General features: G+C 44.5%; 1 protein-coding gene across 1 annotated transcript in view; it reads right to left on the bottom strand.

Annotated features, from left to right (window-relative positions):
• UBE2V2 (ubiquitin conjugating enzyme E2 V2) overlaps positions 1–25,734 on the bottom strand; it is a 59,472-nt gene extending 33,738 nt beyond the window's left edge. Inside the window, exon 1 of the mRNA XM_003278451.4 lies at positions 25,680–25,734. Within this exon, the coding sequence (XP_003278499.1) occupies positions 25,680–25,695 (16 nt within the window). The 5' untranslated portion in view covers positions 25,696–25,734. The remainder of the gene's footprint in view (positions 1–25,679) is intronic.
• Between the last annotated feature and the right edge of the window lie 444 nt (positions 25,735–26,178).

Below are 26,178 nucleotides of genomic sequence, written 5' to 3'. Positions count from 1 at the left end.
TAGGATTATAGATATGAGCCTGCACCCAGCCATGAGGACTTTTAATAAGAGTTTGCTATAGTCACGACTTTTGCTCTTGCTACAGGGAGGAAAAACAGGCAACTGTAAGATGATGAATGTGTTAATTTGACTCACTATAGTAACCATTTTACTATATATCTCATAACATGATATATATACCTTAAATACACACAATAAATTTTATTTAAAAAAAAAAAAAACAAGAAATGAGCCAGGTGTGGTGGCTCATGCCTGTAGTCCCAGCACTTTGGGAGGCCAAGGCAGGAGGATCACTTGGGTCCAGGTGTTCAAGACCAGCCTGGCCAACATGGTGAAACCCCATCTCTACTAAAAATACAAAAATTAGCCAGCGTGGTGGTGAAAGCCTACAATCCCAGTTACTCAGGTGGCAGAGGCAGGAGAATCGCTTGAACCTGGGAGGCAGAGGTTGCAGTGAGCTGACATCACACCACTGCACTCCAGCCTGGGCAACAGAGAGAGACACTGTCTCAGGAAAAAAAAAAAAGGAAAAAGAAAAAAAAAATCACTGAGTCTTTTTGCCTTGTAAAGTTGTTGGAATATCTGAGGACACTAAGAAAAGTCAAGTCTTTTCAAGCAAATGAGTCCTTCATGCGATAACTTTACTCTGTCTTGTGCTCTGGATGGTATGCCCCTGCTCCTTTCAAGGCATCCTCAGTGGAATTCCTTGCTGCGTGGGTCTGCCATCCTATCTGCTTTTAACATTCATCCAGCAAAGAAATGAGTATGAATCATAAGCCCCACCACAGTTCTACACTCAGGAAAATTGTTCCAGAATCCTAACTGGGCCCATAACCCCCACTGGCTGTTTCAAAAACATCAGTTACAACCCCGCTCTCAAGAACACTATTTGTTGACATTAATAATGTCAATAATATAGCCGGGCGCAGTGGCCCAAGCCTGTAATCCCAGCACTTTGGGAGGCCGAGGCGGGCGGATCACGAGGTCAGGAGATCGAGACCATCCTGGCTAACACGGTGAAACCCCGTCTCTACTAAAAATACAAAAAATTAGCTGGGCGTGTTGGCGGGTGCCTGTACTCCCAGCTACTCGGGAGGCTGAAGCAGGAGAATGGCGTGAACCCGGGAGGCGGAGCTTGCAGTGAGCTGAGATCGTGCCACTGCACTCCAGCCTGGGGGACAGAGCAAGACTCCGTCTCAAAAAAAAAAAAAATAATAATAATAATAATGTCAATAATACACAATTATTGACATCAAAGCATATGCTGAGGTGTGTGTGCATGTGTGTCTGTGTGTTTGTTTTGAGACAGGGACTCTGTCGCCATGGCTGAAGTGCAGTCGTGCGATCATGGCTCACTACAGCCTCAAACTCCTAGGCTCAAGAGATCCTTCCATGTCAGAGTAGCTGGGACTGCAAGCATGCACTGCCACATGCAGCTAATTTTTAAAATATTTTTAGGAGAGACAAGGTCTTGCTAGGTTGCCCAGGCTGGTCTCAAACTCCCAGGCTCAATGGGTCCTCCTGCCTCAGCATCCCAAAGTACTGAGATTACAGGTGTGAGCCCCATGCCCAGCTACACTTTTTCTAAACTTTAAATTTGAAATACATCCATCATTCAGACCCTGTGCATTTATACAAATAGATTTAATATTAAAAATTATATTTACATAATTCACCAAAAAAAATCAGAAGGTAATATTCTTTTGCTGAAATGAAGGTTTACCAGATAAACCAATTTTCAACTTTAGCCTCTAAAATATTTCAAAAAATTGTATGAGATTAAAAATATATTTCAATAGAATACATTTAAGTTTAAATTGATCACAATTGCTTAGTATTCAGTTAATAAATGAGAACACGTCAGTATGTTTGTAGAATCCAGTATTTGAAATCTATTATATATTCACCTCAACGTGGGCATCTTAACAGTTTTTTTAAATACTGTCTTTCATCAAATCTAAGATGGCATAACCAACTACATGATACCATAATTTTAAAAAATTTAAAAACTCTACCAATTAAACTATAACATATATATCCACTTTGGATATTTCAATGTGTTTTAGAATTGATGAAATATAGCAGATAAAAATGTAATTTATAAAAACAAAATTTACGCACACCTGCAATCCCAGCACTTTGGGAGGCCAAGGCGGGCGGATCATGAGGTCAGGAGATTGAGACCATCCTGGATAACATAGTGAAACCCCCATCTCTACTAAAAATACAAAAAATTAGCCGAGAGTGGTGGCACACACCTCTACTCAGGAGGCTGAGGCAGGAGAATCGCTTGAACTTGGGAGGCGGAGGTTGCAGTGAGCCAAGATCACATCACCGCACTCCAGCCTGGGTGACAGAGCAAGACTCTGTCTCAAAAAAGAAAAAAAAAATTCAAGTCAAACTTCATACATCTGAAGCATCTGTACTACACTTTCAAACACAAGTGGAAAAACCTCTGGATTAGAGGATTTGCAAAGTATCTCAATGCTGTGGTGTGGAGAATACATTACATACAGGAGAAATTAATCATACTACTGTTACTCTTTAGGTTGTAACCAAAACCACCCTGCCCCTAGCCACTGCCAAAAAATCACCACCTATATGGAGAGTTCATTTAGAATCTATTTGTTAGATACTAACTCAGCTAGATAAGGGGAAAATAAGCGGCTTCATGATTTTAGATTTAATGAATATATATGAACTGAAATATTCTTTTAGTAGTTTTACTTCAGAAAAGCAAACTAAAAATAAAAGTGAAATATTACAATCTACAAAAAGGAAAGGCTAAGTTTTTTTTTTTTTTTTGTGGGGGGGGGGTTGGTTGTTTGTTTTGAGATGGAGTCTTGCTCTGTCACCCAGGCTGGAGTGCAGTGGCACCATCTCAGCTCAGTGCAACCTCTGCCTCCCGGGTTCAAGTGCTTCTCCTGGCTCAGCCTCCCAAGTAGCTGGGATTACAGGTGCCTGCCACCACACCTGGCTAATTTTTGTTTTTGTGTTTTTGGGTTTTTTTTGGTTTTTTTGTTTTTTTTTTTTTGAGGCAGAGTCTCGCTCTGTGGCCCAGGCTGGAGGGCAATGGCGCAATCTCAGCTCACTGCAACCTCCACTTCCCAGGTTCAAGAGATTCTCCCGCCTCAGCCTCCCAAATAGCTGGGACTACAGGCCTGTACCACTACTCCTGGCTAATTTTTGTATTTTTAGTAGAGACGGGGTTTCACCATGTTGGCCAAGCTGGTCTCAAACTCCTGACTTCAAGTGATCCACCCACCTCAGCCTCCCAAAGTGCTGGGATTACAGGAGTGAGCCACCATGCCCAGCCAGATTTTGTTTTTTGTTTTTGAGACAGGGTCTCGCTCTGTCGCCCAAGCTGGAGTGCACGATCTCGGCTCACTGCAACCTCCACCTCCTGGGCTTAAGCAATTCTCCCACCTCAGCCCCACAAGTAGCTGGCACCACAGGCGCATGCCACTACATTCAGCTAATTTTTGTATTTTTAGTAGAGATGGGGTTTCGCCATGTTGCCCAGGCTGGTCCTCAAGTGATCTGCCCGCCTGGGCCTCCCAACATGCTAGGATTAGAGGCGTGAGCCACCGCACCCAGCCTGAAAAGCTAGGTTTTACTTGAGTCATTTATTTTTTCATTATTAAATCCCTGACATAGAAAGAAACTGTACCATAGAAAATGATGACACAACAGGCACTCGATAAACACCTGGTGAGTTTATGGCAAATGTTTGCTTTTAATCTTTCTCTCAATATGTATAAACTGACAGCAGATGTTGCTGATACTGAACACAGAATCCTTTCCCCAGGACATTACTATCTAGTAGGGAAGACAACCATGTAAGTGAATACATCCAAATAGAATGCAGTAAGTTACTGCAGAAGACTTCACCTGGATACACTACAGATATCCCAATGAGATAAGCCAACGAATGTAGCAGTTACTTCGCATTCTCCAGTAAGGTAGCTAAGAATGTTTATTGCAGAACTATGAAGAGAGACTCCCTTTAGAATACGCTAGGGAGTGGAAGAAAGTTAAGTAAGCTAATATATTCTGGTTCCTCTCTAGTTTTAATTTCTAAGTAAAATTAGGATGGCATGCACTTTAAAAGATGTGAGGTCTTCTGACAGAGACTATTAAATGGGCATAACTGCTCACCTGTGAGTCCAGGAAGCTGTAGCTGGCTTCCACAGTCAGAAAGCCATATTAAGCAAAATAAACAGATATCTCTCCAAATCACTGTTTATGAGGTAAAAACTTGAGAAAATTAAAGACTTCTCAATAACATAAGTATTTCCTCTGAGGACATAACCATTTACATGAGTACTGTTTAGTAAACAACAATCAATAATTTAGGTAGCAGACGACAAAGGCATGAAGAGCAGTACACCAAGCAATGCACTGTCTGTACTTTTCAAGAACATTCCAATCCATAAATTGAAAAACCTCTGGCATAATTATACTACTTCCAAAGAATAAAACTGTTTACAGTATGCGTGGTGTCTGGCTATCGAACTTTTTTTACTGAGATTAAACCTCACCTGGCAAGGTGAGCTCAGACTCCTGCCCTTCTGTCATACAGTAATCACAACCAGAGCATCAACTAGAACTCACAGTACTTCATCAGGTTGTTTTTATTCATTTATATTTTAGTTTCTGACCATATCCTGCATGAAACATGGTTCTCTGATGTTTGTGTGTTCATTTTAGAGATAGGGTCTTACTCTGTTGCCCAGGCTGGAGGGCAGTGGTACAATCATGTCTCACTGCAGCCTCGAACTCCTGGGCACAAGTGATCCTCCTACCTTTGCCTCCTGAGGAGCTGGAACTACAGGCACACACCATTGTGCCCAGCTAATTTTTTTATTTTTTTTTAGAGACAGGGTCTCGGTATGTTGCCCAGGCTGCTCTCAAACTCCTGACCTCAAGTGATCTGCCTACCTTGGCCTCCTACTGCACCTGGCCTGAAACATTATTGTTTTTAAAACAAAGTACCAGCTAGATGATGAGCTACATACAAAAAGCCAGAATCTGCATTTAAATGAAGTAGAAAAAAAATAAATTGGTCTTCATCAAAATTTTAAACTTTTGGGTTTCAAAGGACAACATCAAGAAAGTGAAGACAATCTACAGAATGAAAGAAAATACTTGCAAACCATACATCTGATAAAGGACTTGTATCCAGAATATACAAAGAACTCTGATAACTCAACAATAAAAAGACAAACAGCCCAATTTAAAAATGGGTAAAGGGGTCGGGTGCAGTAGCTCACATCTGTAATCCCAACACTTTGGGAGGCCGAGGTAGGCAGATCACTTGAAGTCAGGAGTTTGAGACAAGCCTGGCCAACATGGTGAAACTCCGTCTCTACTAAAACTACAAAAAAATTAGCTGTGTTGGTCTGGGCACAGTGGCTCACACCTGTAATTCCAGCACTTTGGGAGGCCGAGGTGTGCAGATCACCTGAGGTCAGGAGTTCGACATTAGCCTGACTAACATGGTGAAACCCCATCTCTAATAAAAATACAAAATTAGCCAGGCATGGTGGCACATGCCTGTAATCCCAGCTACTTGAGAGGCTGAGGCAGGAGAACTGCTTGAACTCAGGAGGCAGAGGTTGCAGTGAGCCAAGATCATGCCATTGCACTCCAGCCTGGGCAACAAGAACGAAACTCTGTAAAAAAAAAAAAAAAAAAAAAAAATAGCCGGGTGTGGTGGCACACACCTGTAATCCTAGCTACTCTGGAGGCTAAAGTGGGAGGATCACTTGAACCTGGGAGATGGAGGTTGCAGTGAGCCGAGATCACGACACTGCACTCCAGCCTGGATGACAATGCAAGACTCCAGCTCAAAAATAAATAAATAAATAAAAATGAGTAAAGGGGCCGGGCACAGTGGCTCATGCCTGTAATCCCAGCACTTTGGGAGGCCAAGGCGGGCAGATCACGAGGTCAGCAGTTCAAGACCAGCCTGGCCAACATAGTGAAACCCCGTTTCTACTAAAAATACAAAAATTAGCCAGGCGTGGTGGTGGGCACCTGTAATCCCAGCTACTTGTGAGGTTGAGGCAGGAGAATCGCTTGAACCCGGGAGGCAGAGGTTACAGTGAGCCAAGACCGCGCCACTGCACTCCAGCCTGGACAAGAGCGAGACTCTGTCTCAAAAAAAAAAAAAAAAATGAGTAAAGAATCTGAATACACATTTCTCCAAAGAAGATATATAAATAGCCAGTAAAGGGCCAGGTGCAGTGGCTTACACCTGTAATGCCACCATTCTGGGAGGCTGAGGCAGGTGGATCACTGAGCCAAGCAATTCAAGACCAGCCTGGGCAACATGGTGAAACACCATCTCTACTAAAAATACAAAAATTACCCAGGCATGGAGGCGCATGCCTGTAGTCCCAGCTACTCAGGAGGCTGAGACAGGAGAATCACTTGGGTATAGGAGGTGAAGACTGCAGTAAGCCAAGACTGCACCACTACATTCCAGCCTGGACAACAGAGCAAGAACCTGTCTCAAAAAATTAAATAAATAAATAAATAAAAACTAGTAAGCACATGAAAAGATACTCAATATCACTAGTTATCAGGGAAATGCAAATCAAAACCACAATGAGATACCACTTAATACCCACTAGAACGGCTAGAATCAAAGTCAGATCAATAAGTGTTGGTAAGGATGTGGAGAAACTGGGACCTTCATATACTGCTGGTAGGAATGTAAAACGGTCTCCTTTTTGGGGCGGGGCACGGTGGCTCATGCCCGTAATCCCAGCACTTTGGGAGTTCAAGGCGGGGAGATCACTTGAGATCAAGAGATCGAGACCAGCCTGGCCAACTTGGCAAAACCCAGTCTCTACTAAAAATACAAAAATTAGACGGGCATGGTAGCGCAGGCTTGTCATCCAAGCTCCATGGGAGACTGAGGCAGGAGGATCACTTGAGCCCAAGAGGCTGAGGTTGCAGTGCACTGAGATCACACCACTGCACTCCAGCCTGGGCAGCAGGGCGGGACTCCATCTCAAAGAAAAGAAAAAAAAAGAAGTCTCCCTTTGGAAAACAGCCTAGCAGTTCCTCAAACAGCTAAACATAGTTAACACATGACCCAGCAATTCCACTCCTAGGTATCTACTCAAGTGGGGGAAAAAAAAAGTGTACATAAATGTTTACAGCAGCCTTATTCCCAATAGCCAGATGGTGGAAAACACCACCAACATGATGAATGAATAAACAAAAATGTGGTGTATCCAATGCAGTGGAATATTCTTCAGCCATAACAACATGTAAATACTGATAACAAGGTACAACACGGATGACCCTTAAAAGCATCATGCTAAGTGAAAGAAGCCAGTCACAAAAGACCACATAATATATGACTCTACACATATGAAAGTACAGAATGGGTAAATCTACTGAGACAGATTATAGTAGTCAGGGGCTGAGGTTTGGAGGTATAGAGCAGTGAGAGCTAAAGGGTACAGGGTTTCTTTCTGAGGTGATAAAAATGTTGTAAAATGACCACAGCTGCATATATCTGTGAACATGCCAGAAATCAGTGAACTGTACACTTTAAATAGACAACTGTATGGTATGTGAATTATATCTCAGTAAAGCTGTTTTGAAAAAACAGCTCCCTGAAACCAAACTCAATATTCATTTACATCTCCATCCACCAGAAGTTCAGCTTTCTTATGAAGCATCCCTCAAAGGTGTGGTCAAATCCTAAAGGAAACTGGCCCTTTTCCATAGAACTTTAGATTTTAGTAACCACTTCATAAGCCCTAGAGAGAAGAGGCAGCCCGGGTTACATAGCTGTTGTCCAATCTTCTCAGTCCCAAAACTCCTGGAACCAAGTTCTTCCTACCTGATAATATACAGTCTTATCTAGAGGCAGCCTACTTGGGGAAGTAGGTAAAAGGAAGAATAAAACGAAAAAAAAAAAAAAGAAAGAAAGGAACAGTACTAAATGTTCTAAAGGGTCACTTTAGGAATAACAGCTGCAATACTGAAATGTTTAGGATAACTCATCATGTTGTAAATTCTACCCCGGTACAGAGATAAGTTTTTATCAAACATTTACAACACTCCCAATAACCTCCCTTTCCCTCCCCTCCCTTAGATAAACCTGAGATAGAAAATCCAGAGCCGGGTGCAGTGGCTCACGCCTGTAATCCCAGCACTTTGGGAGGCTAAGGCAGGCGGATCACGAGGTCAGGAGACCATCCTGGCTAACACGGTGAAACCCTGACTCTACTAAAAATACAAAAAAATTAGCCAGTCGTCGTGGCGGGCACCTGTAGTCCCAGCTACTCGGAAGGCTGAGGCAGGAGAATGGCGTGAACCCAGGAGGCAGAGCTTGCAGTGAGCCGAGATCGTGCCACTGCACTCCAGCCTGGGCAACAGAGCAAGACTCCATCTCAAAAAAGAAAAAGAAAAAAAGAAAACAAAAAAAAGAAAATCCAGATTTAGGCCAGGCACGGTGGCTCACGCCTATAATCCCAACACTTTGGAAGTCCAAGGTGGGCGGATCACTTGATGTCAGGAGTTCAAGACCAGCCTGGTCAACACGATGAAACCCTTTTCTCTACTAAAATACAAAAAAAAAAAAAAAAATCAGCTACACATGGTGGCACACACCTGTAATCCCAGCTACTCGGGAGGCTGAGGCAAGAGAATTGCTTGAACCCTGCACAAGTTGCAGTGAGCCGAGATCGCACCACTACACTCCAGCCTGGATGACAGAGTGAGATTCCATTTCAAAAAAAAAAAGAAAAGAAAATCACAGATTTATAAGAATCACCGGCCGGGCATGGTGGCTCACGCCTATAATCCCAGCACTTTGGGAGGCCGAGGCAGGCAGATCATGAGGTCAGGAGATCGAGACCATCTCCTGGCTAACACGGTGAAACCCCGTCTCCACTAAAAATACAAAAAGTTAGCCGGGCGTGGTGGCACACGCCTGTAGTCCCAGCTACTCGGGAGGCTGAAGCTGGAGAAACACTTGAACCCAGGAAGTGGAGGTTGCAGTGAGCTGAGATTGCACCACTGCACTCCAGCCCGGGCAACAGGGCAAGACTCGTTCTAAAGACAAAAAAAAAAAAAAATCACTAAGGGAACAAATAATATATATGTATTTACCTGCAATACCAAATATGTGCCTACAAAAAAGATTTATGTGAATATTGACCAGCATTTAGCCACTGAAATCGCTTTTTCTAAATTTTTGTTACTCATTTCAATAAAATCCTTCACACCTTAAAAGAACATGGAGTTTTAATAATCTATTAATGCCTTTAGACTCTATCAAGTATTTTGTCTTGATCCTTAACAGCATTTATCTGTAAAATAACATCACTGGGTTTCCAGGAAATAAAAGCAACCAAGGCATACATAGCATACAGTGTGATACAGAAGCAGTATTTAAGAATCTTCTTTTTTTTTTTTTTTTTTTTGAGACGGAATTTAGCTCTTGTTGCCCAGGCTGGTGTGCAATGGCACGATCTCGGCTCACCACAACCTCCATCTCCCGAGTTCAAGTGATTCTCCTACCTCAGTCTCCTGAGTAGCTGAGATTACAGGCATGTGCCACCACGCCCAGCTAATTTTGTATTTTCAGTAGAGACGGGGTTTCTCCATGTTGGTCAGGCTGGTCTTGAACTCTTGACCTCAGGTGATCCACCTGCCCTGGCCTCCCAAAGTGCTGGGATTATAGGCGTGAGCCACTGCGCCCAGCCTGAACACTGAATGTTACTGTTTATTCTAGTTTGCATGCCTCATATCCACTTCTATCAAGTTTTATGTTAGGCTGGGCATGATGGCTCACACCTGTGATCCCAACACTTTGGAAGGCTGAGGCAGGCGGATCACCTGATGTCAGGAGTTCAAGACCAGCCTGGCAAACATGGTGAAACCCCATCTCTACTAAAAGTACAAAAATTAGCTGAGCATGGTGGTGCGCGCCTGTAGTCACAGCTACTCAGGAGGCTGAAGCAGGAGAATCACCCGAACCCAGGAGGCGGAGGTCACAGTGAGCCAAAATCGTGCCACTGCACTCCAGCCTGGTGATACAGCAATACTGTCTCAAAAAAAAAAAGTATTTCTAAAGAAAAAGTAGCAAAAAAACTGTACAAATACGGAGAAAGTTATAAGTATATGGCTACAGGTTAAAGGGTCTCCAATCAGACTCAACCCAAATAAGACTACTCCAAGACATGTTATAACCAAATTGTCAAAGATCAAAGACAAAGAGAGAATCCTCAAGGCAGCAAGAGAAAAGAAGCAAATAACATATAAGAGACTTCCAATATACCTAGCAGCAGACTTCTCAACAGAAAACTTAGAGGCCAGTGGAGAGTGAGATGATACATTTAAAGCGCTCGCAGGGGCTGGGCTCACACCTGTAATCCCAGCACTCTGGGAGGCTGAGGCAGGCAGATCACTTAAGCCCAAGAGTTCAAGACCAGTCTGGGCAACAGACCTCGCCTCTCTTTGAAAAAAAAAAAAAAATGTGACCAGGAAAAAAACTGTCCTTTAAACAAAGCTGTCTGTCCCAGGACAAAGCTTTTCTTCAGAAACAAAGGATAAAGACTTTCTCAGGCAAACAAAAGCTGAAGGAGTTTATCACCACAAGACCTGCCTTACAAGAAATGCTACGGGAAGTTCTTCAAGCTGAAAGAAAAGGATACTAATGAGTAACACAAAAACATCTGAAAGTATAAAACTCACTGAGAAAAGTAAACACAAGGTCAACTTCAGAATACACTAATACTGTAATGGTGGAGTGTAAATTACTTGTATCTTTAGTAGGAAGGTTAAAAGACAAAACTATTGAAAGTAACTACAATAATTTGTAAAGGAATATGCAATATAAAAAGATGCAGGCTGGGCGCAGTGGTTCATGCCTGTAATCCCAGCACTTTGGGAGGCCAAGGCGGGTGGATTACCTGAGGTCAGGAGTTCGAGAGCAGCCTAGCCAACATGGTGAAACCCCATCTCCACTAAAAATACAAAAGTTAGTGGGGCGTGGTGGCAGCCACCTGTAATCAGCTACTCAGGAGGCTGAGGCAAGAGAATCACGTGAACCCGGGAGGCGAAGGTTGCAGTAAGCCAAGATCAGATCATTGCACTCCAGCCTGGGTGACAAGAATGACACTGTCTCCAAAAAAAAAAAAAAAAAAAGATCCAAACTGTGACATCAAAAATTCAAAATGGGAGAGTAGGGTAAAAGTATAAAGGATTTTTTAGGCAATTAAAGCTAAGTTGTTATTAGCTTAAAATAACCTTTTGTAACTGTAAGATCTTTTCTGTAAGCCTCATGGTAACCACAAAGCAAAAACCTATATGCCAGGCGTGGTGGCTCACCCCTGCAATCCCAGCACTTTGGGTGGCTGAGGCAGGTGGATCATCTGAGGTAAGGAGTTCCAGACCAGCCTGACCAACATGGTGAAACCTGGTATCTACTAAAAATTAGCCAGACGTGGTGGCGCATACCTGTAATGGCAGCTACTCAGGAGGCTGAGGCAGGAGAATTGCTTGAACCTGGGAGGCAGAAGTTGCAGTGAGCCGAGATCACACCACTGCACTCCAGCCTGGGTGACAGAGCAAAACTCCATCTCAAAAAAAAAGAGAGAGAGCCAGGCACATTGGCTCACAACTGTAATCCCAGCACTTTGGGAAGATGAGGTGGGTGGATCACCTGAGGTCAAGAGTTCAAGACCGGCCGGGTACAGTGGCTCATGCTTGTAATCCCAGCACTTTGGGAGGCCGAGGCGGGCGGATCACGAGGTCAGGAGATTGAGACCATCCTCGCTAACACGGTGAAACCCCGTCTCTACTAAAAATACAAAAAATTGGCCGGGCGTGGTGGTGGGCACCTGCAGTCCCAGCTACTCAGGAGGCTGAGGCAGGAGAATGGCATGAACCTGGGAGGCAGAGCTTGCAGTGAGCCGAGATCGCACCACTGCACTCTAGCGTGGGTGACGGAGCGAGACTCCATCTCAAAAAAAAAAAAAAAAAAAAAGAGTTCGAGACCAGCCTAGCCAACACAGTGAAACCCTGTCTCTACTAAAAATACAAAAAATTAGCTGGGCGTGGTGGTGGCCGCCTGTAAGCCCAACTACTAGGCAGGGTGAGACAGAAGAATCGCTTGAACCCAGGAGGCAGAGGTTGCAGTGAGCCGAGATCACGCCATTGCACTCCAGCCTGGGCAACAAGAGTGAAAATCCATCTTAAAAAAAAAAAAAAAAAAAAAAAAAAAAACCTATAATAGATAAAAAATAAAAAGCAAGAACAAACCAGCGGAGTGGATCATGCCTGAAACCCCAGTGCTCTGGAGCCCAAGATGGGAGGAGCACTTGAGGCCAGGAGCTCAAAGCTGGCCTGGGCAATATAGCAAGACGTTGTCTCTACAAAAATTAAAAAAAAAAAAAAATTAGCTGGGCATGGTGGCACATGCCTGCATTCCTAGCTACTCAGGAGGCTGAGGCAGGAGGATCACTCCAGCCCAGGAGTTCAAACCAGCTTACACAACATGGCAAGACCCCATATCTACAGGAAAATAAAATTAGCCAGGTTTGGTGGCACACACCTATAGTCCTAGCTACTCCAAAGGCTGAGGCAAGAAGATGGCTTGAGCTCATGAGTTGGAGGTTATAGTGAGCTATGATCATGTCAGAGCAACACAATGTCTCAAAAAAAAAAAAAAAAAAGGCGAGGAATCAAAAACATACTACTAGAGAAAATAAACCACCAAAGAAGACCATAGGAGAGGAAGAAAGGAGCTACAAAACAAATAGGAAACAATTAACAGGATGGCAATATTAACTCATCTATCAATAATTACTCTAAATGTAAATGAATTAAATTATTTAATCAAGACATAGAGTGACTGAATGGTTAAAAAAAACAAGACCCAACTATATGCTGCCAACAAGAGACTCACCTCACCTGTACGGACACATGTAGACTGAAGGTGAAGGAATGGAAAAAGATATGCCATGCAAATGGAAATCAAGAGAGAACAAGACCCTGTAATCCCAGCACTCTGAAAGGCCAAGGAGGGAAAATTGTTTGAGTCCAGGAGTTTGAAAGCATCCTGAGCAACATGTTGAGACCCCATCTCCACAAAAAATATAAAAAAGTAGCAAGGCATAGTGGCATGCATCTGTGGTCAGCTACAAGGAGGCTGAGGTAGGAAAATCACTGATCTCAATAGTTCAAGGCTGCAGTGAGCCATGTTCACACCACTGCACTCTAGCCTAGATAGGGAGGCCCTGTTTTAAAAAAAAAAAAAAAAAAAAAAAAAAAAAGAGAGACAGAGAGAGAGAAAGCCGAAGAATTGCTTCACTTATATCAGATAAAATCATTTTTGTTTTTCTTTTTAGACAGAGTCTCACTCACTCTGTTGCCCAGGTTGGAGTACAGTTGCAGGATCTTAGCTCACTGTAACCTCCACCTCCTGAGTTCAAGTAATTATCCTGCCTCAGCCTCCCAAGTGGAATTACAGGCATATGCCACCATGCCTGGCTTTTTTTTTTTTTTTTTTTTTTTTTTTGAGATGGAGTCTAGCTCTGTCACCCAGGCTGAAGTGCAGTGGCGCAATCTTGGCTCACTGCAACCTCCACCTCCCAGGTTCACATGATTCTCCTGCCTCAGCCTCCTGAGTAGCTGGGATTACAGGCATGTGCCACCACGTCCGGCTAATTTTTGTATTTTTAGTAGAGACGGGGTGTCACCATGTTGGTCAGGCTAGTCTCGAACTCCTAACCTCGTGATCCGCCAGCCTCAGCCTCCCAAAGTGCTGGGATTACAGGCATAAGCCACCATGCCCTGCCGTTTTTTTGAGACAGAGTCTCGCTCTGTTGCCCAGGCTGGAGGGCAGTGGCGCAATCAAGGCTCACTGCAATCTCTGACTCCTGGGTTCAAGCGATTCTCCTGCCTCAGCCTCCCGAGTAGCTGGGACTACAGGAGCCCACCACCATGCCCAATTTGTGTTTGTTTTGTTTTGAGCAGGAGTCTTGCTCTGTCACCCAGGCTGGAGTGCAGTGGCGTGATCTCGGCTCACTGCAACCTCTGCCTCCCAGGTTCAAGCAATTCTCTGCCTCAGCCTCCCAAGTAGCTGGGGTCACAGGCGCCTGCCACCACACCTGGCTAATTTTTGTATTTTTAGTAGAGATAGGGTTTCACCATTTTGGCCAGGCTGGTCTTGAACTCCCAACCTCGTGCTCCACCTGTCTAGGCCTCCCAAAGCGCTGGGATTACAGGTGTGAGCCACTGCTCCCAGTCCAATTTTTGTTTTTTGTTTTTGTTTTTTTTTTTTTGAGACAGAGTCTCACTCTGTTGCCCAGGCTGGAGTGAAGTGGCGCAATCTCGGCTCACTGCAAGCTCCGCCTTCCGGGTTCACATCATTCTCCTGCCGCAGCCTCTCCGAGTAGCTGGGACTACAGGCGCCCGCCACCACGCCCAGCTAATTTTTTTTTTTGTATTTTTAGTAGAGACGGGGTTTCACCGTGGTCTCGATCTCCTGACCTCGTGATCCGCCCGCCTCGGCCTCCCAAAGTGCTGGGATTACAAGCGTGAGCCACCGCGCCCGGCCTCAATTTTTGTATTTTTAATAGAGATGGGATTTCGCCATGTTGGCCAGGTTGGTCTTGAACTCCTGATCTCAAGAGATCCGCCCGCCTTGGCCTCTCAAAGTGCTGGGATTACAGGCATGAGCCACCATGCCTGGCCCCCAGTAAAACAGATTTTTAAATCAAAAACTGTAAAAAAAGATAAAGAAGCTCATTATGTAATAATAAAGTGGTCCATTTAGCAAGAGAACAATTGTAAATATATATGCACCCAACATCAAAACACCTAAATATATAAAGCAAATATTAATAGATCTGAAAGGTAAGATAGGCTGTAATACAGTAACAGTAAGAGATTTTCACACCTCACAATTAGCAATGCACAGATCATGCAGACAGAAAGTCAACAAGGAAACATGAGACTTAAGCTACACTATAGAACAAATGGACCTAACAGACATATACAGAACATACCATCCAACAGTGGCATAATACATTATTTTAAGCTGCACATGGAACATTCTCAAGGATAGATCATATGTCAAGCCACAAAATAAGTCTTAACAAATTTAAGAAGATGAAAATCATATCTAATATCTTTTCTGACCACAATGGTATAAAACTAGAAATCATTAACAGGAGGATCTTCAGAAAATTCACAAAAACATGGAAGTTAAACACATGCTCTTGAACAACCAATAGGTCAATGAAGACATTAAAAAACAAATTAGGAAGTTTATTGAAACAAATGAAAACTGAAACACAGCATACAAAACCTATGGAATAGAGCAAAAGCAGTTTCAAGACAGAAGTTTATAACAATAAACACTGACATCATATGTCTTCTGCAAACAGGAACAGTTTAACTTCTTCTCCAATTAAGATGCCTTGTATTTCTTTCTCTTGTCTTATTGCTCTTTCTAGGACTTCCAGTATTACGTTGAACAGAAGTGGCAAAATTGGGCATCATGCGGCTGGGCATGGTGGCTCAGGCCTGTAATCCCAGCACTTTGGGAGGCCGAGGCGTGTGGATCACCTGAGGTCGGGAGTTCGAGACCAGCCTGGCCAACATGGCGAAACCCCGTCTCTACTAAAAATACAAAACATTAGCCAGGCGTAGTGGCGTGCACCTGTAGTCCCAGCTACTCAGGAGGCTGAGGTGAGAGCCTGGGAAGTTGAGGCTGCAGCGAGCCGTGACTATGCCACTGCACTCCAGCCTGGGTGACAGGTTGAGACTGTCTCAGGGAAAAAAAAAAAAAGGCAATCTATGAAACTACTAGAAAACAGGAAGAAAAGTCAATGGCATTGGTCTGGGCAATGATTTTTGGAGGATACGACCTCAAAAGCACACTCAACAAAAGCAGAAACAGACGATTTGGATCACATAAAACTAAAAATCTCCTGCACAGCAAACAATAAAGAGAGAACTGGCGGGCGCAGTGGCTCTCACCTGTAATCCTAGCACTTTGGGAGGCTGAGGCAGGCAGATCACCTGAGATTGGGAGTTTATTACCAGCCTGACCAACATGGAGAAACCCCGTCTCTATTAAAAATACAAAATTAGCAGGGCATGGTGGCACATGCCTGTAATCCCAGCTACTTAGGAGGCTGAAGCAGGAGAATCCCTTGAACCCAGGAGGCAAAGCTTGCAGTGAGCTGAGATCATGCCATTGCACTCCAGCCTGGGCAACAAGAGCGAAACTCCACCAAAAAAAAAGAGAGAGAGAGAGAGAACATACAGAATGGTTCACTATACTCGTAAACTATACATCTGATAAGGGGTTAATAACCAAAATATATAAGGAACTCCATTCAATACCAAGAAAATAACCCCATGTAAAAATGGGTAAAAGATCTGAATAGACATTTCTCAAAAGACATACAAATGGCCAAGAGGTATATGAAAAAAATTCTCAACATCAGTAATCATCAAAGAAATGCAAAAAAAACCACGAGATATCATCTCACTCCCATTAAAATGGCTATGATCAAAAGGATGAAAGATGAGGCCAAGCGCAATGGCTCACACCTGTAATCTCAGCACTTTGGGAGGCCAAGGAGGGTGGATCACCTGAGGTCAGGAGTTCGAGACCAGCCTAGCCTGGCCAACATGGTAAAACCATGTCTCTACTAACAATATGAAAATTAGCCAGGCATGGTGGCGGGTGCCTGTAATCCCAGCTACTCAGGAGGCTAAGACAGGAGAATCGCTTGAACTTGGAGGTGGAGGTTGCAGTGAACTGACATCTCGCCACTGCACTCCAGCCTAGGCGACAGAGCGAGACTCTGTCTCAATTAAAAAAAAAAAAAAGGGGGGGGGGCTGGGCACGGCGGCTCACACCTGTAATCCCAGTACTTTGGGAGGCCAAGGCGGGCAGATCACCTGAGGTTGGGAGTTCAAGAGCATCCTCACCAACATGGAGAAACCCCATCTCTACTAAAAATACAAAATCAGCCGGGCGTGGTGGTGCATGGCTGTAATCCCAGCTACTCAGAAGGCTGAGGCAGGAGAATTGCTTAAACCCAGGAGGCGGAGGTTGCAATGAGCCGAGATCACGCCATTGCACTCCAGCCTGGGCAACAAGAGCCAAACTCCGTCTCAAAAAAAAAAAGATGAAAGATAACAAGTGTTGGTGAGTATGTGGTGATAAAGGATAATCTAAGCACGCTGTAGGTGGGAATGTGAATTAGTACAACCATATGGAGAAAGAAGAGTATGGAGGTTCCTCAAAAAACTAAAAACAGAGCTACCATATGATCCAGCAATCCTGCTACTGCATATATAGCCAAAGAAAATAAAATCAGTATGTCAAAGAGAGGCCTGCACTCCCATTTTATTGCAGCACTACTCAAAATATGCAAGATATAGAATCAACCTAACGAATGGATAGGCTCAGCGCGGTGGCTCACGCCTGTAATCCCTGCACTTTGGGAGGCCGAGGTGGGTGGATTGCTTGAGGTCAGGAGTTTGAGACCAACCTGGTCAACATGGTGAAACCCCATCTCTACTAAAATACAAAAATTAGCCGGGCTTGGCGGCGGGTGCCAGTAATCCCAGCTACTAGGGAGCCTGAGGGGAGGAGAATTGCTTGAACCCAGGAGGTGGAGGTTGCAGTGAGTTGAGAACGCGCCACTGCACTCCAGCCTGGGTGACAGAGTGAGACTCTGTCTCAAAAAAAAAAAAAAAAAAAAAAAAAACACACAGACAAATGGATGAACACGTGGTATACGTATACCCTGGGACACTGTTCCAATCATAAAAAAGGAAATTCTCTCATTTCCAACAACATGGATGAACCTGGAGAACATTATGTTAAGTGAAATAACACAGGCACAGAAAGACAAATATATATATTATCTCACTCATATATGGAGTCAAAACTGATCTCACAGAAGTAGACAGGAGATGGCAGTTACCAGAGGTTAGGATGGTTGGGGTTATGGGGGTGGGGATTGGGAAGATGTTAGACAAAGGATATGTAATTACAGTCAGGAGGAACAAGTTCAAGAGCACTACTGTATAGCATGGTGACTAGTTAACGACATACTGTATTCTTGAAAAATACTCGGTAGATATTAAGTATTCTCACCACAAAAATGATAACTCTGAGATAATGTATTTGGTAATTAGCTAGATTTAACCATTCCACAATGTACATATAATGTACTTCAAAACATTAGCAAGCATTGTTCAAATTAATTTTTTTTTTTTTACATAGTGTCTTGCTCTGTCGCCCAGGCAGGAGTGCAGTGACACGACACAGCTCACTGCAGCCTCAACCTCCCAGGCTCAAGCCATACTCCACCTCAGCCTCCCAAATAGCTGGGACTAGTACACATCACCACACCCAGCTAATTTTTGTATTTTTTGTAGAGATGGGATTTTCTTATATTGCCCAGGCTGGTCTTGAACTCCTAGACTCAAGTAATCCACCCACCTCAACCTCCCAAAGTGCTGAGACTACAGGTGGAAACCACTGCACCCAGCCTCAACCTCAAGCTACTCTTGACAAGCCTTTTTTTTTTTTTTTTTTTTTTTTTTTTTTTTGGAGATGGAGTCAAGCTCTGTCACTCAGGCTGGAGTGCAGTGGCACAATCTCAGCTCACTGCAAGCTCCGCCTCCTGGGTTCACGCCATTCTACTGCCTCAGCCTCCCCAGTAGCTAGGACTACAGGCGCCTGCCACCACGCCCGGCTAGATTTTGTATTTTTGGTAGAGATGGGGTTTCACCGTGTTAGCCAGGATGGTCTCTATCTCCTGACCCCGTGAACCACCCGCCTCAGCCTCCCAAAGTGCTGAAACTACAGGCGTGAGCCACCATGCCCGGCCAACAAGCTTTTTTTAATGAAATAAAACATTTTAATTCTTAATATCTGATACTTTAAATTATGACATACTAAATATTAATTCTACTGTTTTCATTTTCCTGCACTTTTTTTTTTTTTTGAGGCGGAGTCTCCCTCTGTTGCCCAGGCTGGAGTGCAGTGGCGTGATCTCGGCTCACTGCAAGCTCCGCCTCCCGGGTTCACGCCATTCTCCTGCCTCAGCCTCCGGAGTAGCTGGGACTACAGGCGCCCGCCGCCACACCCGGCTAATTTTTTTTATTTTTAGTAGAGACGGGGTTTCACTATGTTAGCCAGAATGGTCTCGATCTCCTGACCTCGTGATCCACCCGCCTCGGCCTCCCAAAGTGCTGGGATTACAGGCATGAGCCACCGCGTCCGGCCCTTTCCTGCACATTTCTAAACAGGGAGAGTTCTTAATGTTTTGACATTTTTGAAGGTCTCAGAATAATCATAATTTTCCCAATTATTAAGATTGCTTTGTGTAGTTTTTTGCATGGCCATTTTTACCTCTGCAAACCACTGTTCAAAGGACTGCCTGTACAGTGAGGTTGTACCATATTATCAAAAGCATATGTTTATCAAGAATTCAGGCCCCCAGATGACCTAGAAAAACCAACCAGGCCAGTTATGGAAGCCTCAAGAGGGAAATACACTAGACTGCCATAGTTCAGCTCTTCTATTATCGTTTAGTTCCCAAGTTCTAGGTTATGATTTAAACTATGTAATTTTCTTCTATTACCACACCCAAGTTCTGTCCATATCCACATATCTTCATCTAAAGAGGAAAACAAGATCATGTTGTTCAATATTTTCACAGATGGGATGGGAAAAGCAATGTTTAGTGATTAACTGACATGCCCATTGTGGCACAGTAGTCTGTCAGGGGCAGCAGGGAACTCAGAACACTGCTATACTAGTTCTTCCAGTATATACAATGCTACCCACTTCTGAAGAAGGCAATTAGTAGGTTATATTTTGGTTTTGTTTTCTGCCTACATAGCAGAAAACATATTCTTTAATCAATTTTTTCTGAGTTTCTCATTACTCAAAGACATTTCCCAGGCATCTACAGTCAAAGAGACCAGAGCTTCACTGTACCACTAATATTACCTAAGTGATAAATGTAAAACGTTTCATGTGGGCCGGGCGCTGTGGCTCACGCCTGTAATCCCAGCACTTTGGGAGGCTGAGGCAGGTGGATCACGAGGTCAGGAGATCGAGACCATCCTGGCTAACACGGTGAAACCCCGCCTCTACTAAAAATACAAAAAAAAATTAGCCGGGCTTGGTGGCGGGCACCTGTAGTCCCAGCTACTCCTGAGGCTGAGGCCAGAGAATGGCATGAACCCGGGAGGCGGTGCTTGCAGTGAGCCGAGATCACGCCACTGCACTCCAGCCTGGGCCACAGGGCAAGACTCCATCTCAAAAAAAAGTTTCATGTTACAATGTAATGTGGTATCCTGGATGAGGTCCTAGGACAGCGAAAGTACATTAAAGAAAAACTAAGGAAATCTGAACTTTAGTTAATAATAAATGTGTCAATATCGGTTCCTTAATTGTGACAAGTGTACCATACCAATGTAAGAAATTAACAGTGAAGCCAGACGCGGTGGCTCACGCCTGTGATCCCAGCACTTTGGGAGGCCGAGGCGGGCGGATCATGAGGCCAGGAGTTTGAGACCAGCCTGGCCAACATGGTGAAACCCTGTCTCTACTAAAAATACAAAAAATTATCCGGGTGTGATGGCACACACCCGTAATCCCAGCTACTCAGGAGGCTGAGGCAGGAGAATCGCTTGAACCCAGGAGGCAGAGGTTGCAGTGAGCCCAGATCACGCCACTGCACTCCAGCCTGGGCGACAGAGCAAGACTCCGTGTCGAAAGAAAAAAAAAGGAAATTAACAGGGAAAACTGAATGTGAGGTGCATGGAAACTTTCTGTACTATCTTCCCAACTTTTCTGTAAAACTAAAACTATTGTGTTTTTTTAAAACTATTGCACATCCTTTTTTTTTTTTTTGAGATGGAGTCTCACTCTTCTTATCCAGGCTGGAATGCAATGGCATGCTCTCGGCTCACCACAACCTCTGCCTCCCCGGTTCAAGAGATTCTCCTGCCTCAGCCTTCCGAGTAGCTGGAATTACAGGCATGTGCCACCACGCCCGGATAATTTTGTATTTTTAGTAGAGACAGGGTTTCTCCATGTTGGTCCGGCTGGTCTCAACCTCCCAACCTCAGGTGATCCACCCGCCTCGGCCTCCCAAAGTGCTGGGATTACAGGTGTGAGCCACCCCACCCGGCCTGCACATACTTTTCTATCTAAACTAATTGTTATTAATGCTGGAATCTAATAAAATTTTGAATCACGAGTACTAAACAGTATCAAATTTCTATTCCCGAGAGTAGCTTCTTAACCTTTGTCCTGTGAAATACTCTTGAATTGCATGGGTGACTCTGCCTCTTGGAAAAGGAGAACCTAGCTGGTGAGGGCTACGTTCCCCTTTCATCCATGAGAAGGATCTAAGAGTCTGAAACAAGGATTGTGCTACAAAGGGAAGTGTGAAAGAGAGTAATTAAGATTCATGTTCCGAGAAATATTCCAAATTCAGAGTTCTTCATAATGGAGAGCACATCAGACTAAGGGTAAGAGACCTGGATTCTAGTCTTGCCTGTACTAATAACTACATATATAGCCTTTTACTTGTTTGAGCCTCAGTTTTCTCATCTGCAAAATAAGACCAGATGGTATGGCCAAAAATGTTTCTGCTTAAAAGTCTCCATCTGGCCAGGCACAGTGGATCAAATCTATAATCCTAACCTCAGGCCAGGGCAGGAGGATCACTTGAGTCCAGGAGTTCAGACTACACTGGATAACATATGGAGACCCTGTCTCTACAAATAATTTAAAAATTAGCCAGGTGTGGCAATGCGTGCCTGTGTTCACAGCTACTCAGGAGGCTAAGGTAGAAGGATCACCTGACCCCAGCAGGTCGAGGCTGCAGTGAGCCATGATCGCATGCCACTGCATTCCAACCTGGGCAACACAGCGAGACTCCGTCTCAAAAAGTCTCAGTCTAATTAAAAGTTTTTTCCTTCCAAAATTATCTTCCAGTAAAAGGAAGGGTTAAAGGGGCTAAGGTATACAATGCACACTGAACTAAAGATCAAAACATATTTGCCAGGGGTTTTTCTTTTTGGTCTCTTAAACAACTGTTATCGAGATACTCTGGCTTAAATAAAAAAACACATGTATTAGACCAGGCTCAGTGGTTCATGCCTGTAATCCCAGAACTTTGGGAGGCTGGGGCGGATGGATTACCTGAGGTTAGCAGTTTTGAGACCAGCCTGGCCAACATGGAGAAACCCCATCTCTACTAAAAAATATATATACAATAAATTAGCTGGGCATGGTGGTGCATGCCTGTAATCCCAGCTACTCAGAATGCTGAGGCAGGAGAATTGCTTAAACCCAGGAGGAAGAGGCTGCAGTCAGCCGAGATCGCACCATTGCACTCCAGCCTGAGCAACAAGGCGAGACTCCATCTCAAACATGTGCATTACATCCATGTAGCTCATCTAATTTTAAATTTTAAGCTGTATCATGCTGCTTTCACAAATACACAGGTACTATTTACTTCCCATGTTACCAAAAAGCAAACAAAAGTATAGCTAATAGTAAAATTAAAACTAATTAGTAGGCTGGGCGCGGTGGCTCACACCTGTAATCTCAGCACTTTGGGAGGCTGAGGTGGGTGGATCACCTGGGGTCAGGAGTCTGAGATCAGTCTGGACAACATGATGAAAACCTGTCCCTACTAAAAAAAAAAAAAAATATATATATATATATATACGTATATATACACATATATATACGTATATATACACATATATATACGTATATATACACATATATATACGTATATATACACATATATATACGTATATATATATACACATATATATACGTATATATACACATATATATACGTATATATATATACACATATATATACGTATATACACATATATACACGTATATATACACATATATACACATATATACACGTATATATATACACATACGTATATATATACACACAAAAATTTGCCGGGCGTGGTGGCATGGGCCTGTAATTCCAGCTACTCAGGAGGCTGAGGCAGGGGAATTGCTTGAACCAGGGAGGTGGAAGTTGCAGTGAGCCGAGATCACGCCATTGCACTCCAGCCTGGGCAAAGAAGCGAGACTCAGTCTCAAAAAAAATAAAAAATTAAAATAAAAACCCAGACGCAGTAGCTCACACCTGTAATCCCAGGACTTTGGGAGGCCGGATCACGAGGTCAAGAGATCAAGACCGGCCGGGCGCAGTGGCTCACGCTTGTAATCCCAGCACTTTGGGAGGCCGAGGCGGGCGGATCACGAGGTCAGGAGATCGAGACCACGGTGAAACCCCGTCCCTACTAAAAATACAAAAAATTAGCCGGGCGTGGTAGCAGCGCCTGTAGTCCCAGCTACTCGGAGAGGCTGAGGCAGGAGAATGGCGTGAACTCGGGAAGCGGAGCTAGCAGTGAGCCGAGATCGTGCCACTGCACTCCAGCCTGGGTGACAGAGCGAGACTCCATCTCAAAAAAAAAAAAAAAAGAGATCAAGACCATCCTGGCCAACGTGGTGAAACCCCGTCTCTACTAAATATACAAAAAATTAGCTGGGCATGGTGGCACGTGCCTGTAGTTCCAGCTACTCGGGAGGCTGAGGCAGGAGAATGGCTTGAGCCAAGGAGGCGGAGGTTGCAGTGAGCCGAGATCGCGCCACTGCACTCCAGCCTGGGTGACAGAGCAAGACTCCATCTCAAAAAAAAAAAAAAAAAAAAAAAAAAAACTAGTAGATGGGAACGGTGGCTCACCCCTGTAATCCAGCACTTTGGGTGGATCACCTGAGGTGAGGAGGGTGCAGTGAGCCAAGATCATGCCACCGCACTCCAGCCTGGGCAACGCAGCCAACCCCATTTCAAAAAAAAAAAAAAAAATACAGACTCCCTATGTACAATATGCTCATAATTTATCAGTAATCTTTATAAGTTATATTCAACTTCCAAAACAACTAAAAGTGATTAACAAAAAGTATTTGCCATTAATATCGTCTAACCTTTGGTCTTTTCAAAATATTAACATTCACTCATGTATAGTGTTATGAAAAAATTGTGTTTAATGATGCAATCCACAAAATGAAAATGAAAAGTATTAAATTAAAATGCATTATTTTATTACTAAATTTTCAAAAATCTGTAAGAGGTCCTAAGCACAACTGTTAAAAAGATATGGCCCCGTTAACGAGCACACAGATGAGATTTCAGCATGCACAGTAGTCATAACACTAAAATTCCACTTTTAAAATAATCCTTGCCTTACTAGTTAGCTCTAACCCAAGTATGTATACTACCCCAACACTAGAACTGCTAAAGATCTTAAAACCTATGACACCTGTATGTAATAAAGATATAAAAGACACCACTTAATTAAAATGTATGCAGAATGTATCCTGAGGTATTACTCTAAAGCAACAATTACAACATATATTCAAAGCCTTCCATTGCAGTACATACAGATTTGAAAATTCATTTTATTATGCAATGATGGCATAAACTATTAAATCACACTGCTCTATAATCTAGTTTCAACGAAGTCTACAAAAAGGCAGATCAGGCCGACCGCGGTGGCTCACGCCTGTAATTCCAGCACTCTGGGAGGCCGAGGTGGACAGATCACCTAAGGTCAGGAGTTCGAGACCAGTCTGGCCAACATGGCGAAACCCCGTCTCTACTAAAAATACAAAAATTAGCCGGGCCTGGTGGCACGCGCCTGTAATCCCAGCTACTTGGGAGGCTGAGGCAGGAGAATCGCTTGAACCTGGGAGGTGGAGGTTGCAGTGAGCCGAGATCACACCACTGCATTTCAGCTGGGGAACAGGGTGAGCCTCTGACTCAAAAAAAAAAAAAGAAATGAAAAGAAAAAGGCAGATCATACGGGTTAACATTTTTAAATGTAAACTAAAACTTAACATTTTTAACATTTTTGAAATGGTCTAATGTCTAAAACCTCAACGTTAATACTTGTGTGCTCACAGGAAACCAAACATTGCATTCAGTAGGAAAGAGGAGTTGAACAGCTTATCTAAGAAACCACTTGTTCTTCAATTAGCTTTCATCTTGCTCTGGTCTTTTATTTTGTTTGCACTGCAGTTTTCCTCATAAATAATAAAAAGATAACACGTATTCAGTCAGGTAAGAATGATCCTCTCTCTCTTATTTTAAGGAGCAATCGTCCTCTACTCCCCAACCCATGTCAAGGAGAGTCCAAGCGAATGGGACCCCTACTCTGATCCAGGACACCTCTTGGCCTGACCCATCTTCGGTGCCGGAGATTGACACCCGCCCACCTTGGGCCTCCTGGCCTCCCTCCCGTAGAGCCTTCAGCCTACAACTCGGACCCGCGCCCGCCGGACCCTACGGGTGCGCCCGCGCGGGAGCCACCCCGCCCCCAGCCCGCCGGCGCGCGGCCGACGCGCGAGCACGACCCGCCAACCCGACGGCCACCGGGGCCTCGGCGCCGGTCCCACCCGGTCCCAGGCTACGTTCCGCGGAGAGCGCGGCATTCGAGACGGCGCACTCGGGCTTCTCCCGCACGGTCAGCGCTCGGGCGCCAGCAGCAGACGGAGGGGCAGAGCCGGGTCGGAGCAGAAAATCAGGCAGCCCAGCCCGGGAACCGACCTGTGGAGACCGCCATCTTCTCCTGCAGCCCGACGCAGCCGCACGCACGCACGCACGAACCGTCGCGCGTCACTTCCGGGAGCGCGCCGCCCTGCACGCGTCACAGCGGACTCCGCCCCACGGCGGGCGCCGGGCTGCCAGAGCCAAGACAGCGCGCACGTGGGCCGAGGGGTCGCGGGGCGTCGCTGCTGTTTCCGCAATTCCCTTGTGAATCCGCTCTCAAAATGAAACGCTAAAGAATAAGTTCATGAGGGCCGGACGCGGTGGCTTACGTCTGTAATCCCAGCACTTTGGGAGGCCGAGGCGATCGGATTACCCGAGGTCAGGAGTTTGAAACCAGCCTGGCCAACATGGCGACACCCCCGTCTCTACTAAAAATACAAAAATTAGTCGGGCGTGGTGGCACGCGCCTGTAATCCCAGCTATTTGGGAGGCTGAGGCACGAGAATCGCTTGAACCGGGGATGCGGAGGTTGCAATGAGCCGCGATTAAGCCACTG

The sequence above is a fragment of the Nomascus leucogenys genome, chromosome 16 (assembly GCF_006542625.1).
Source record: "Nomascus leucogenys isolate Asia chromosome 16, Asia_NLE_v1, whole genome shotgun sequence".
Lineage (NCBI taxonomy): Eukaryota > Metazoa > Chordata > Mammalia > Primates > Hylobatidae > Nomascus > Nomascus leucogenys.
This window is presented reverse-complemented; position numbering and strand designations above follow the sequence as displayed.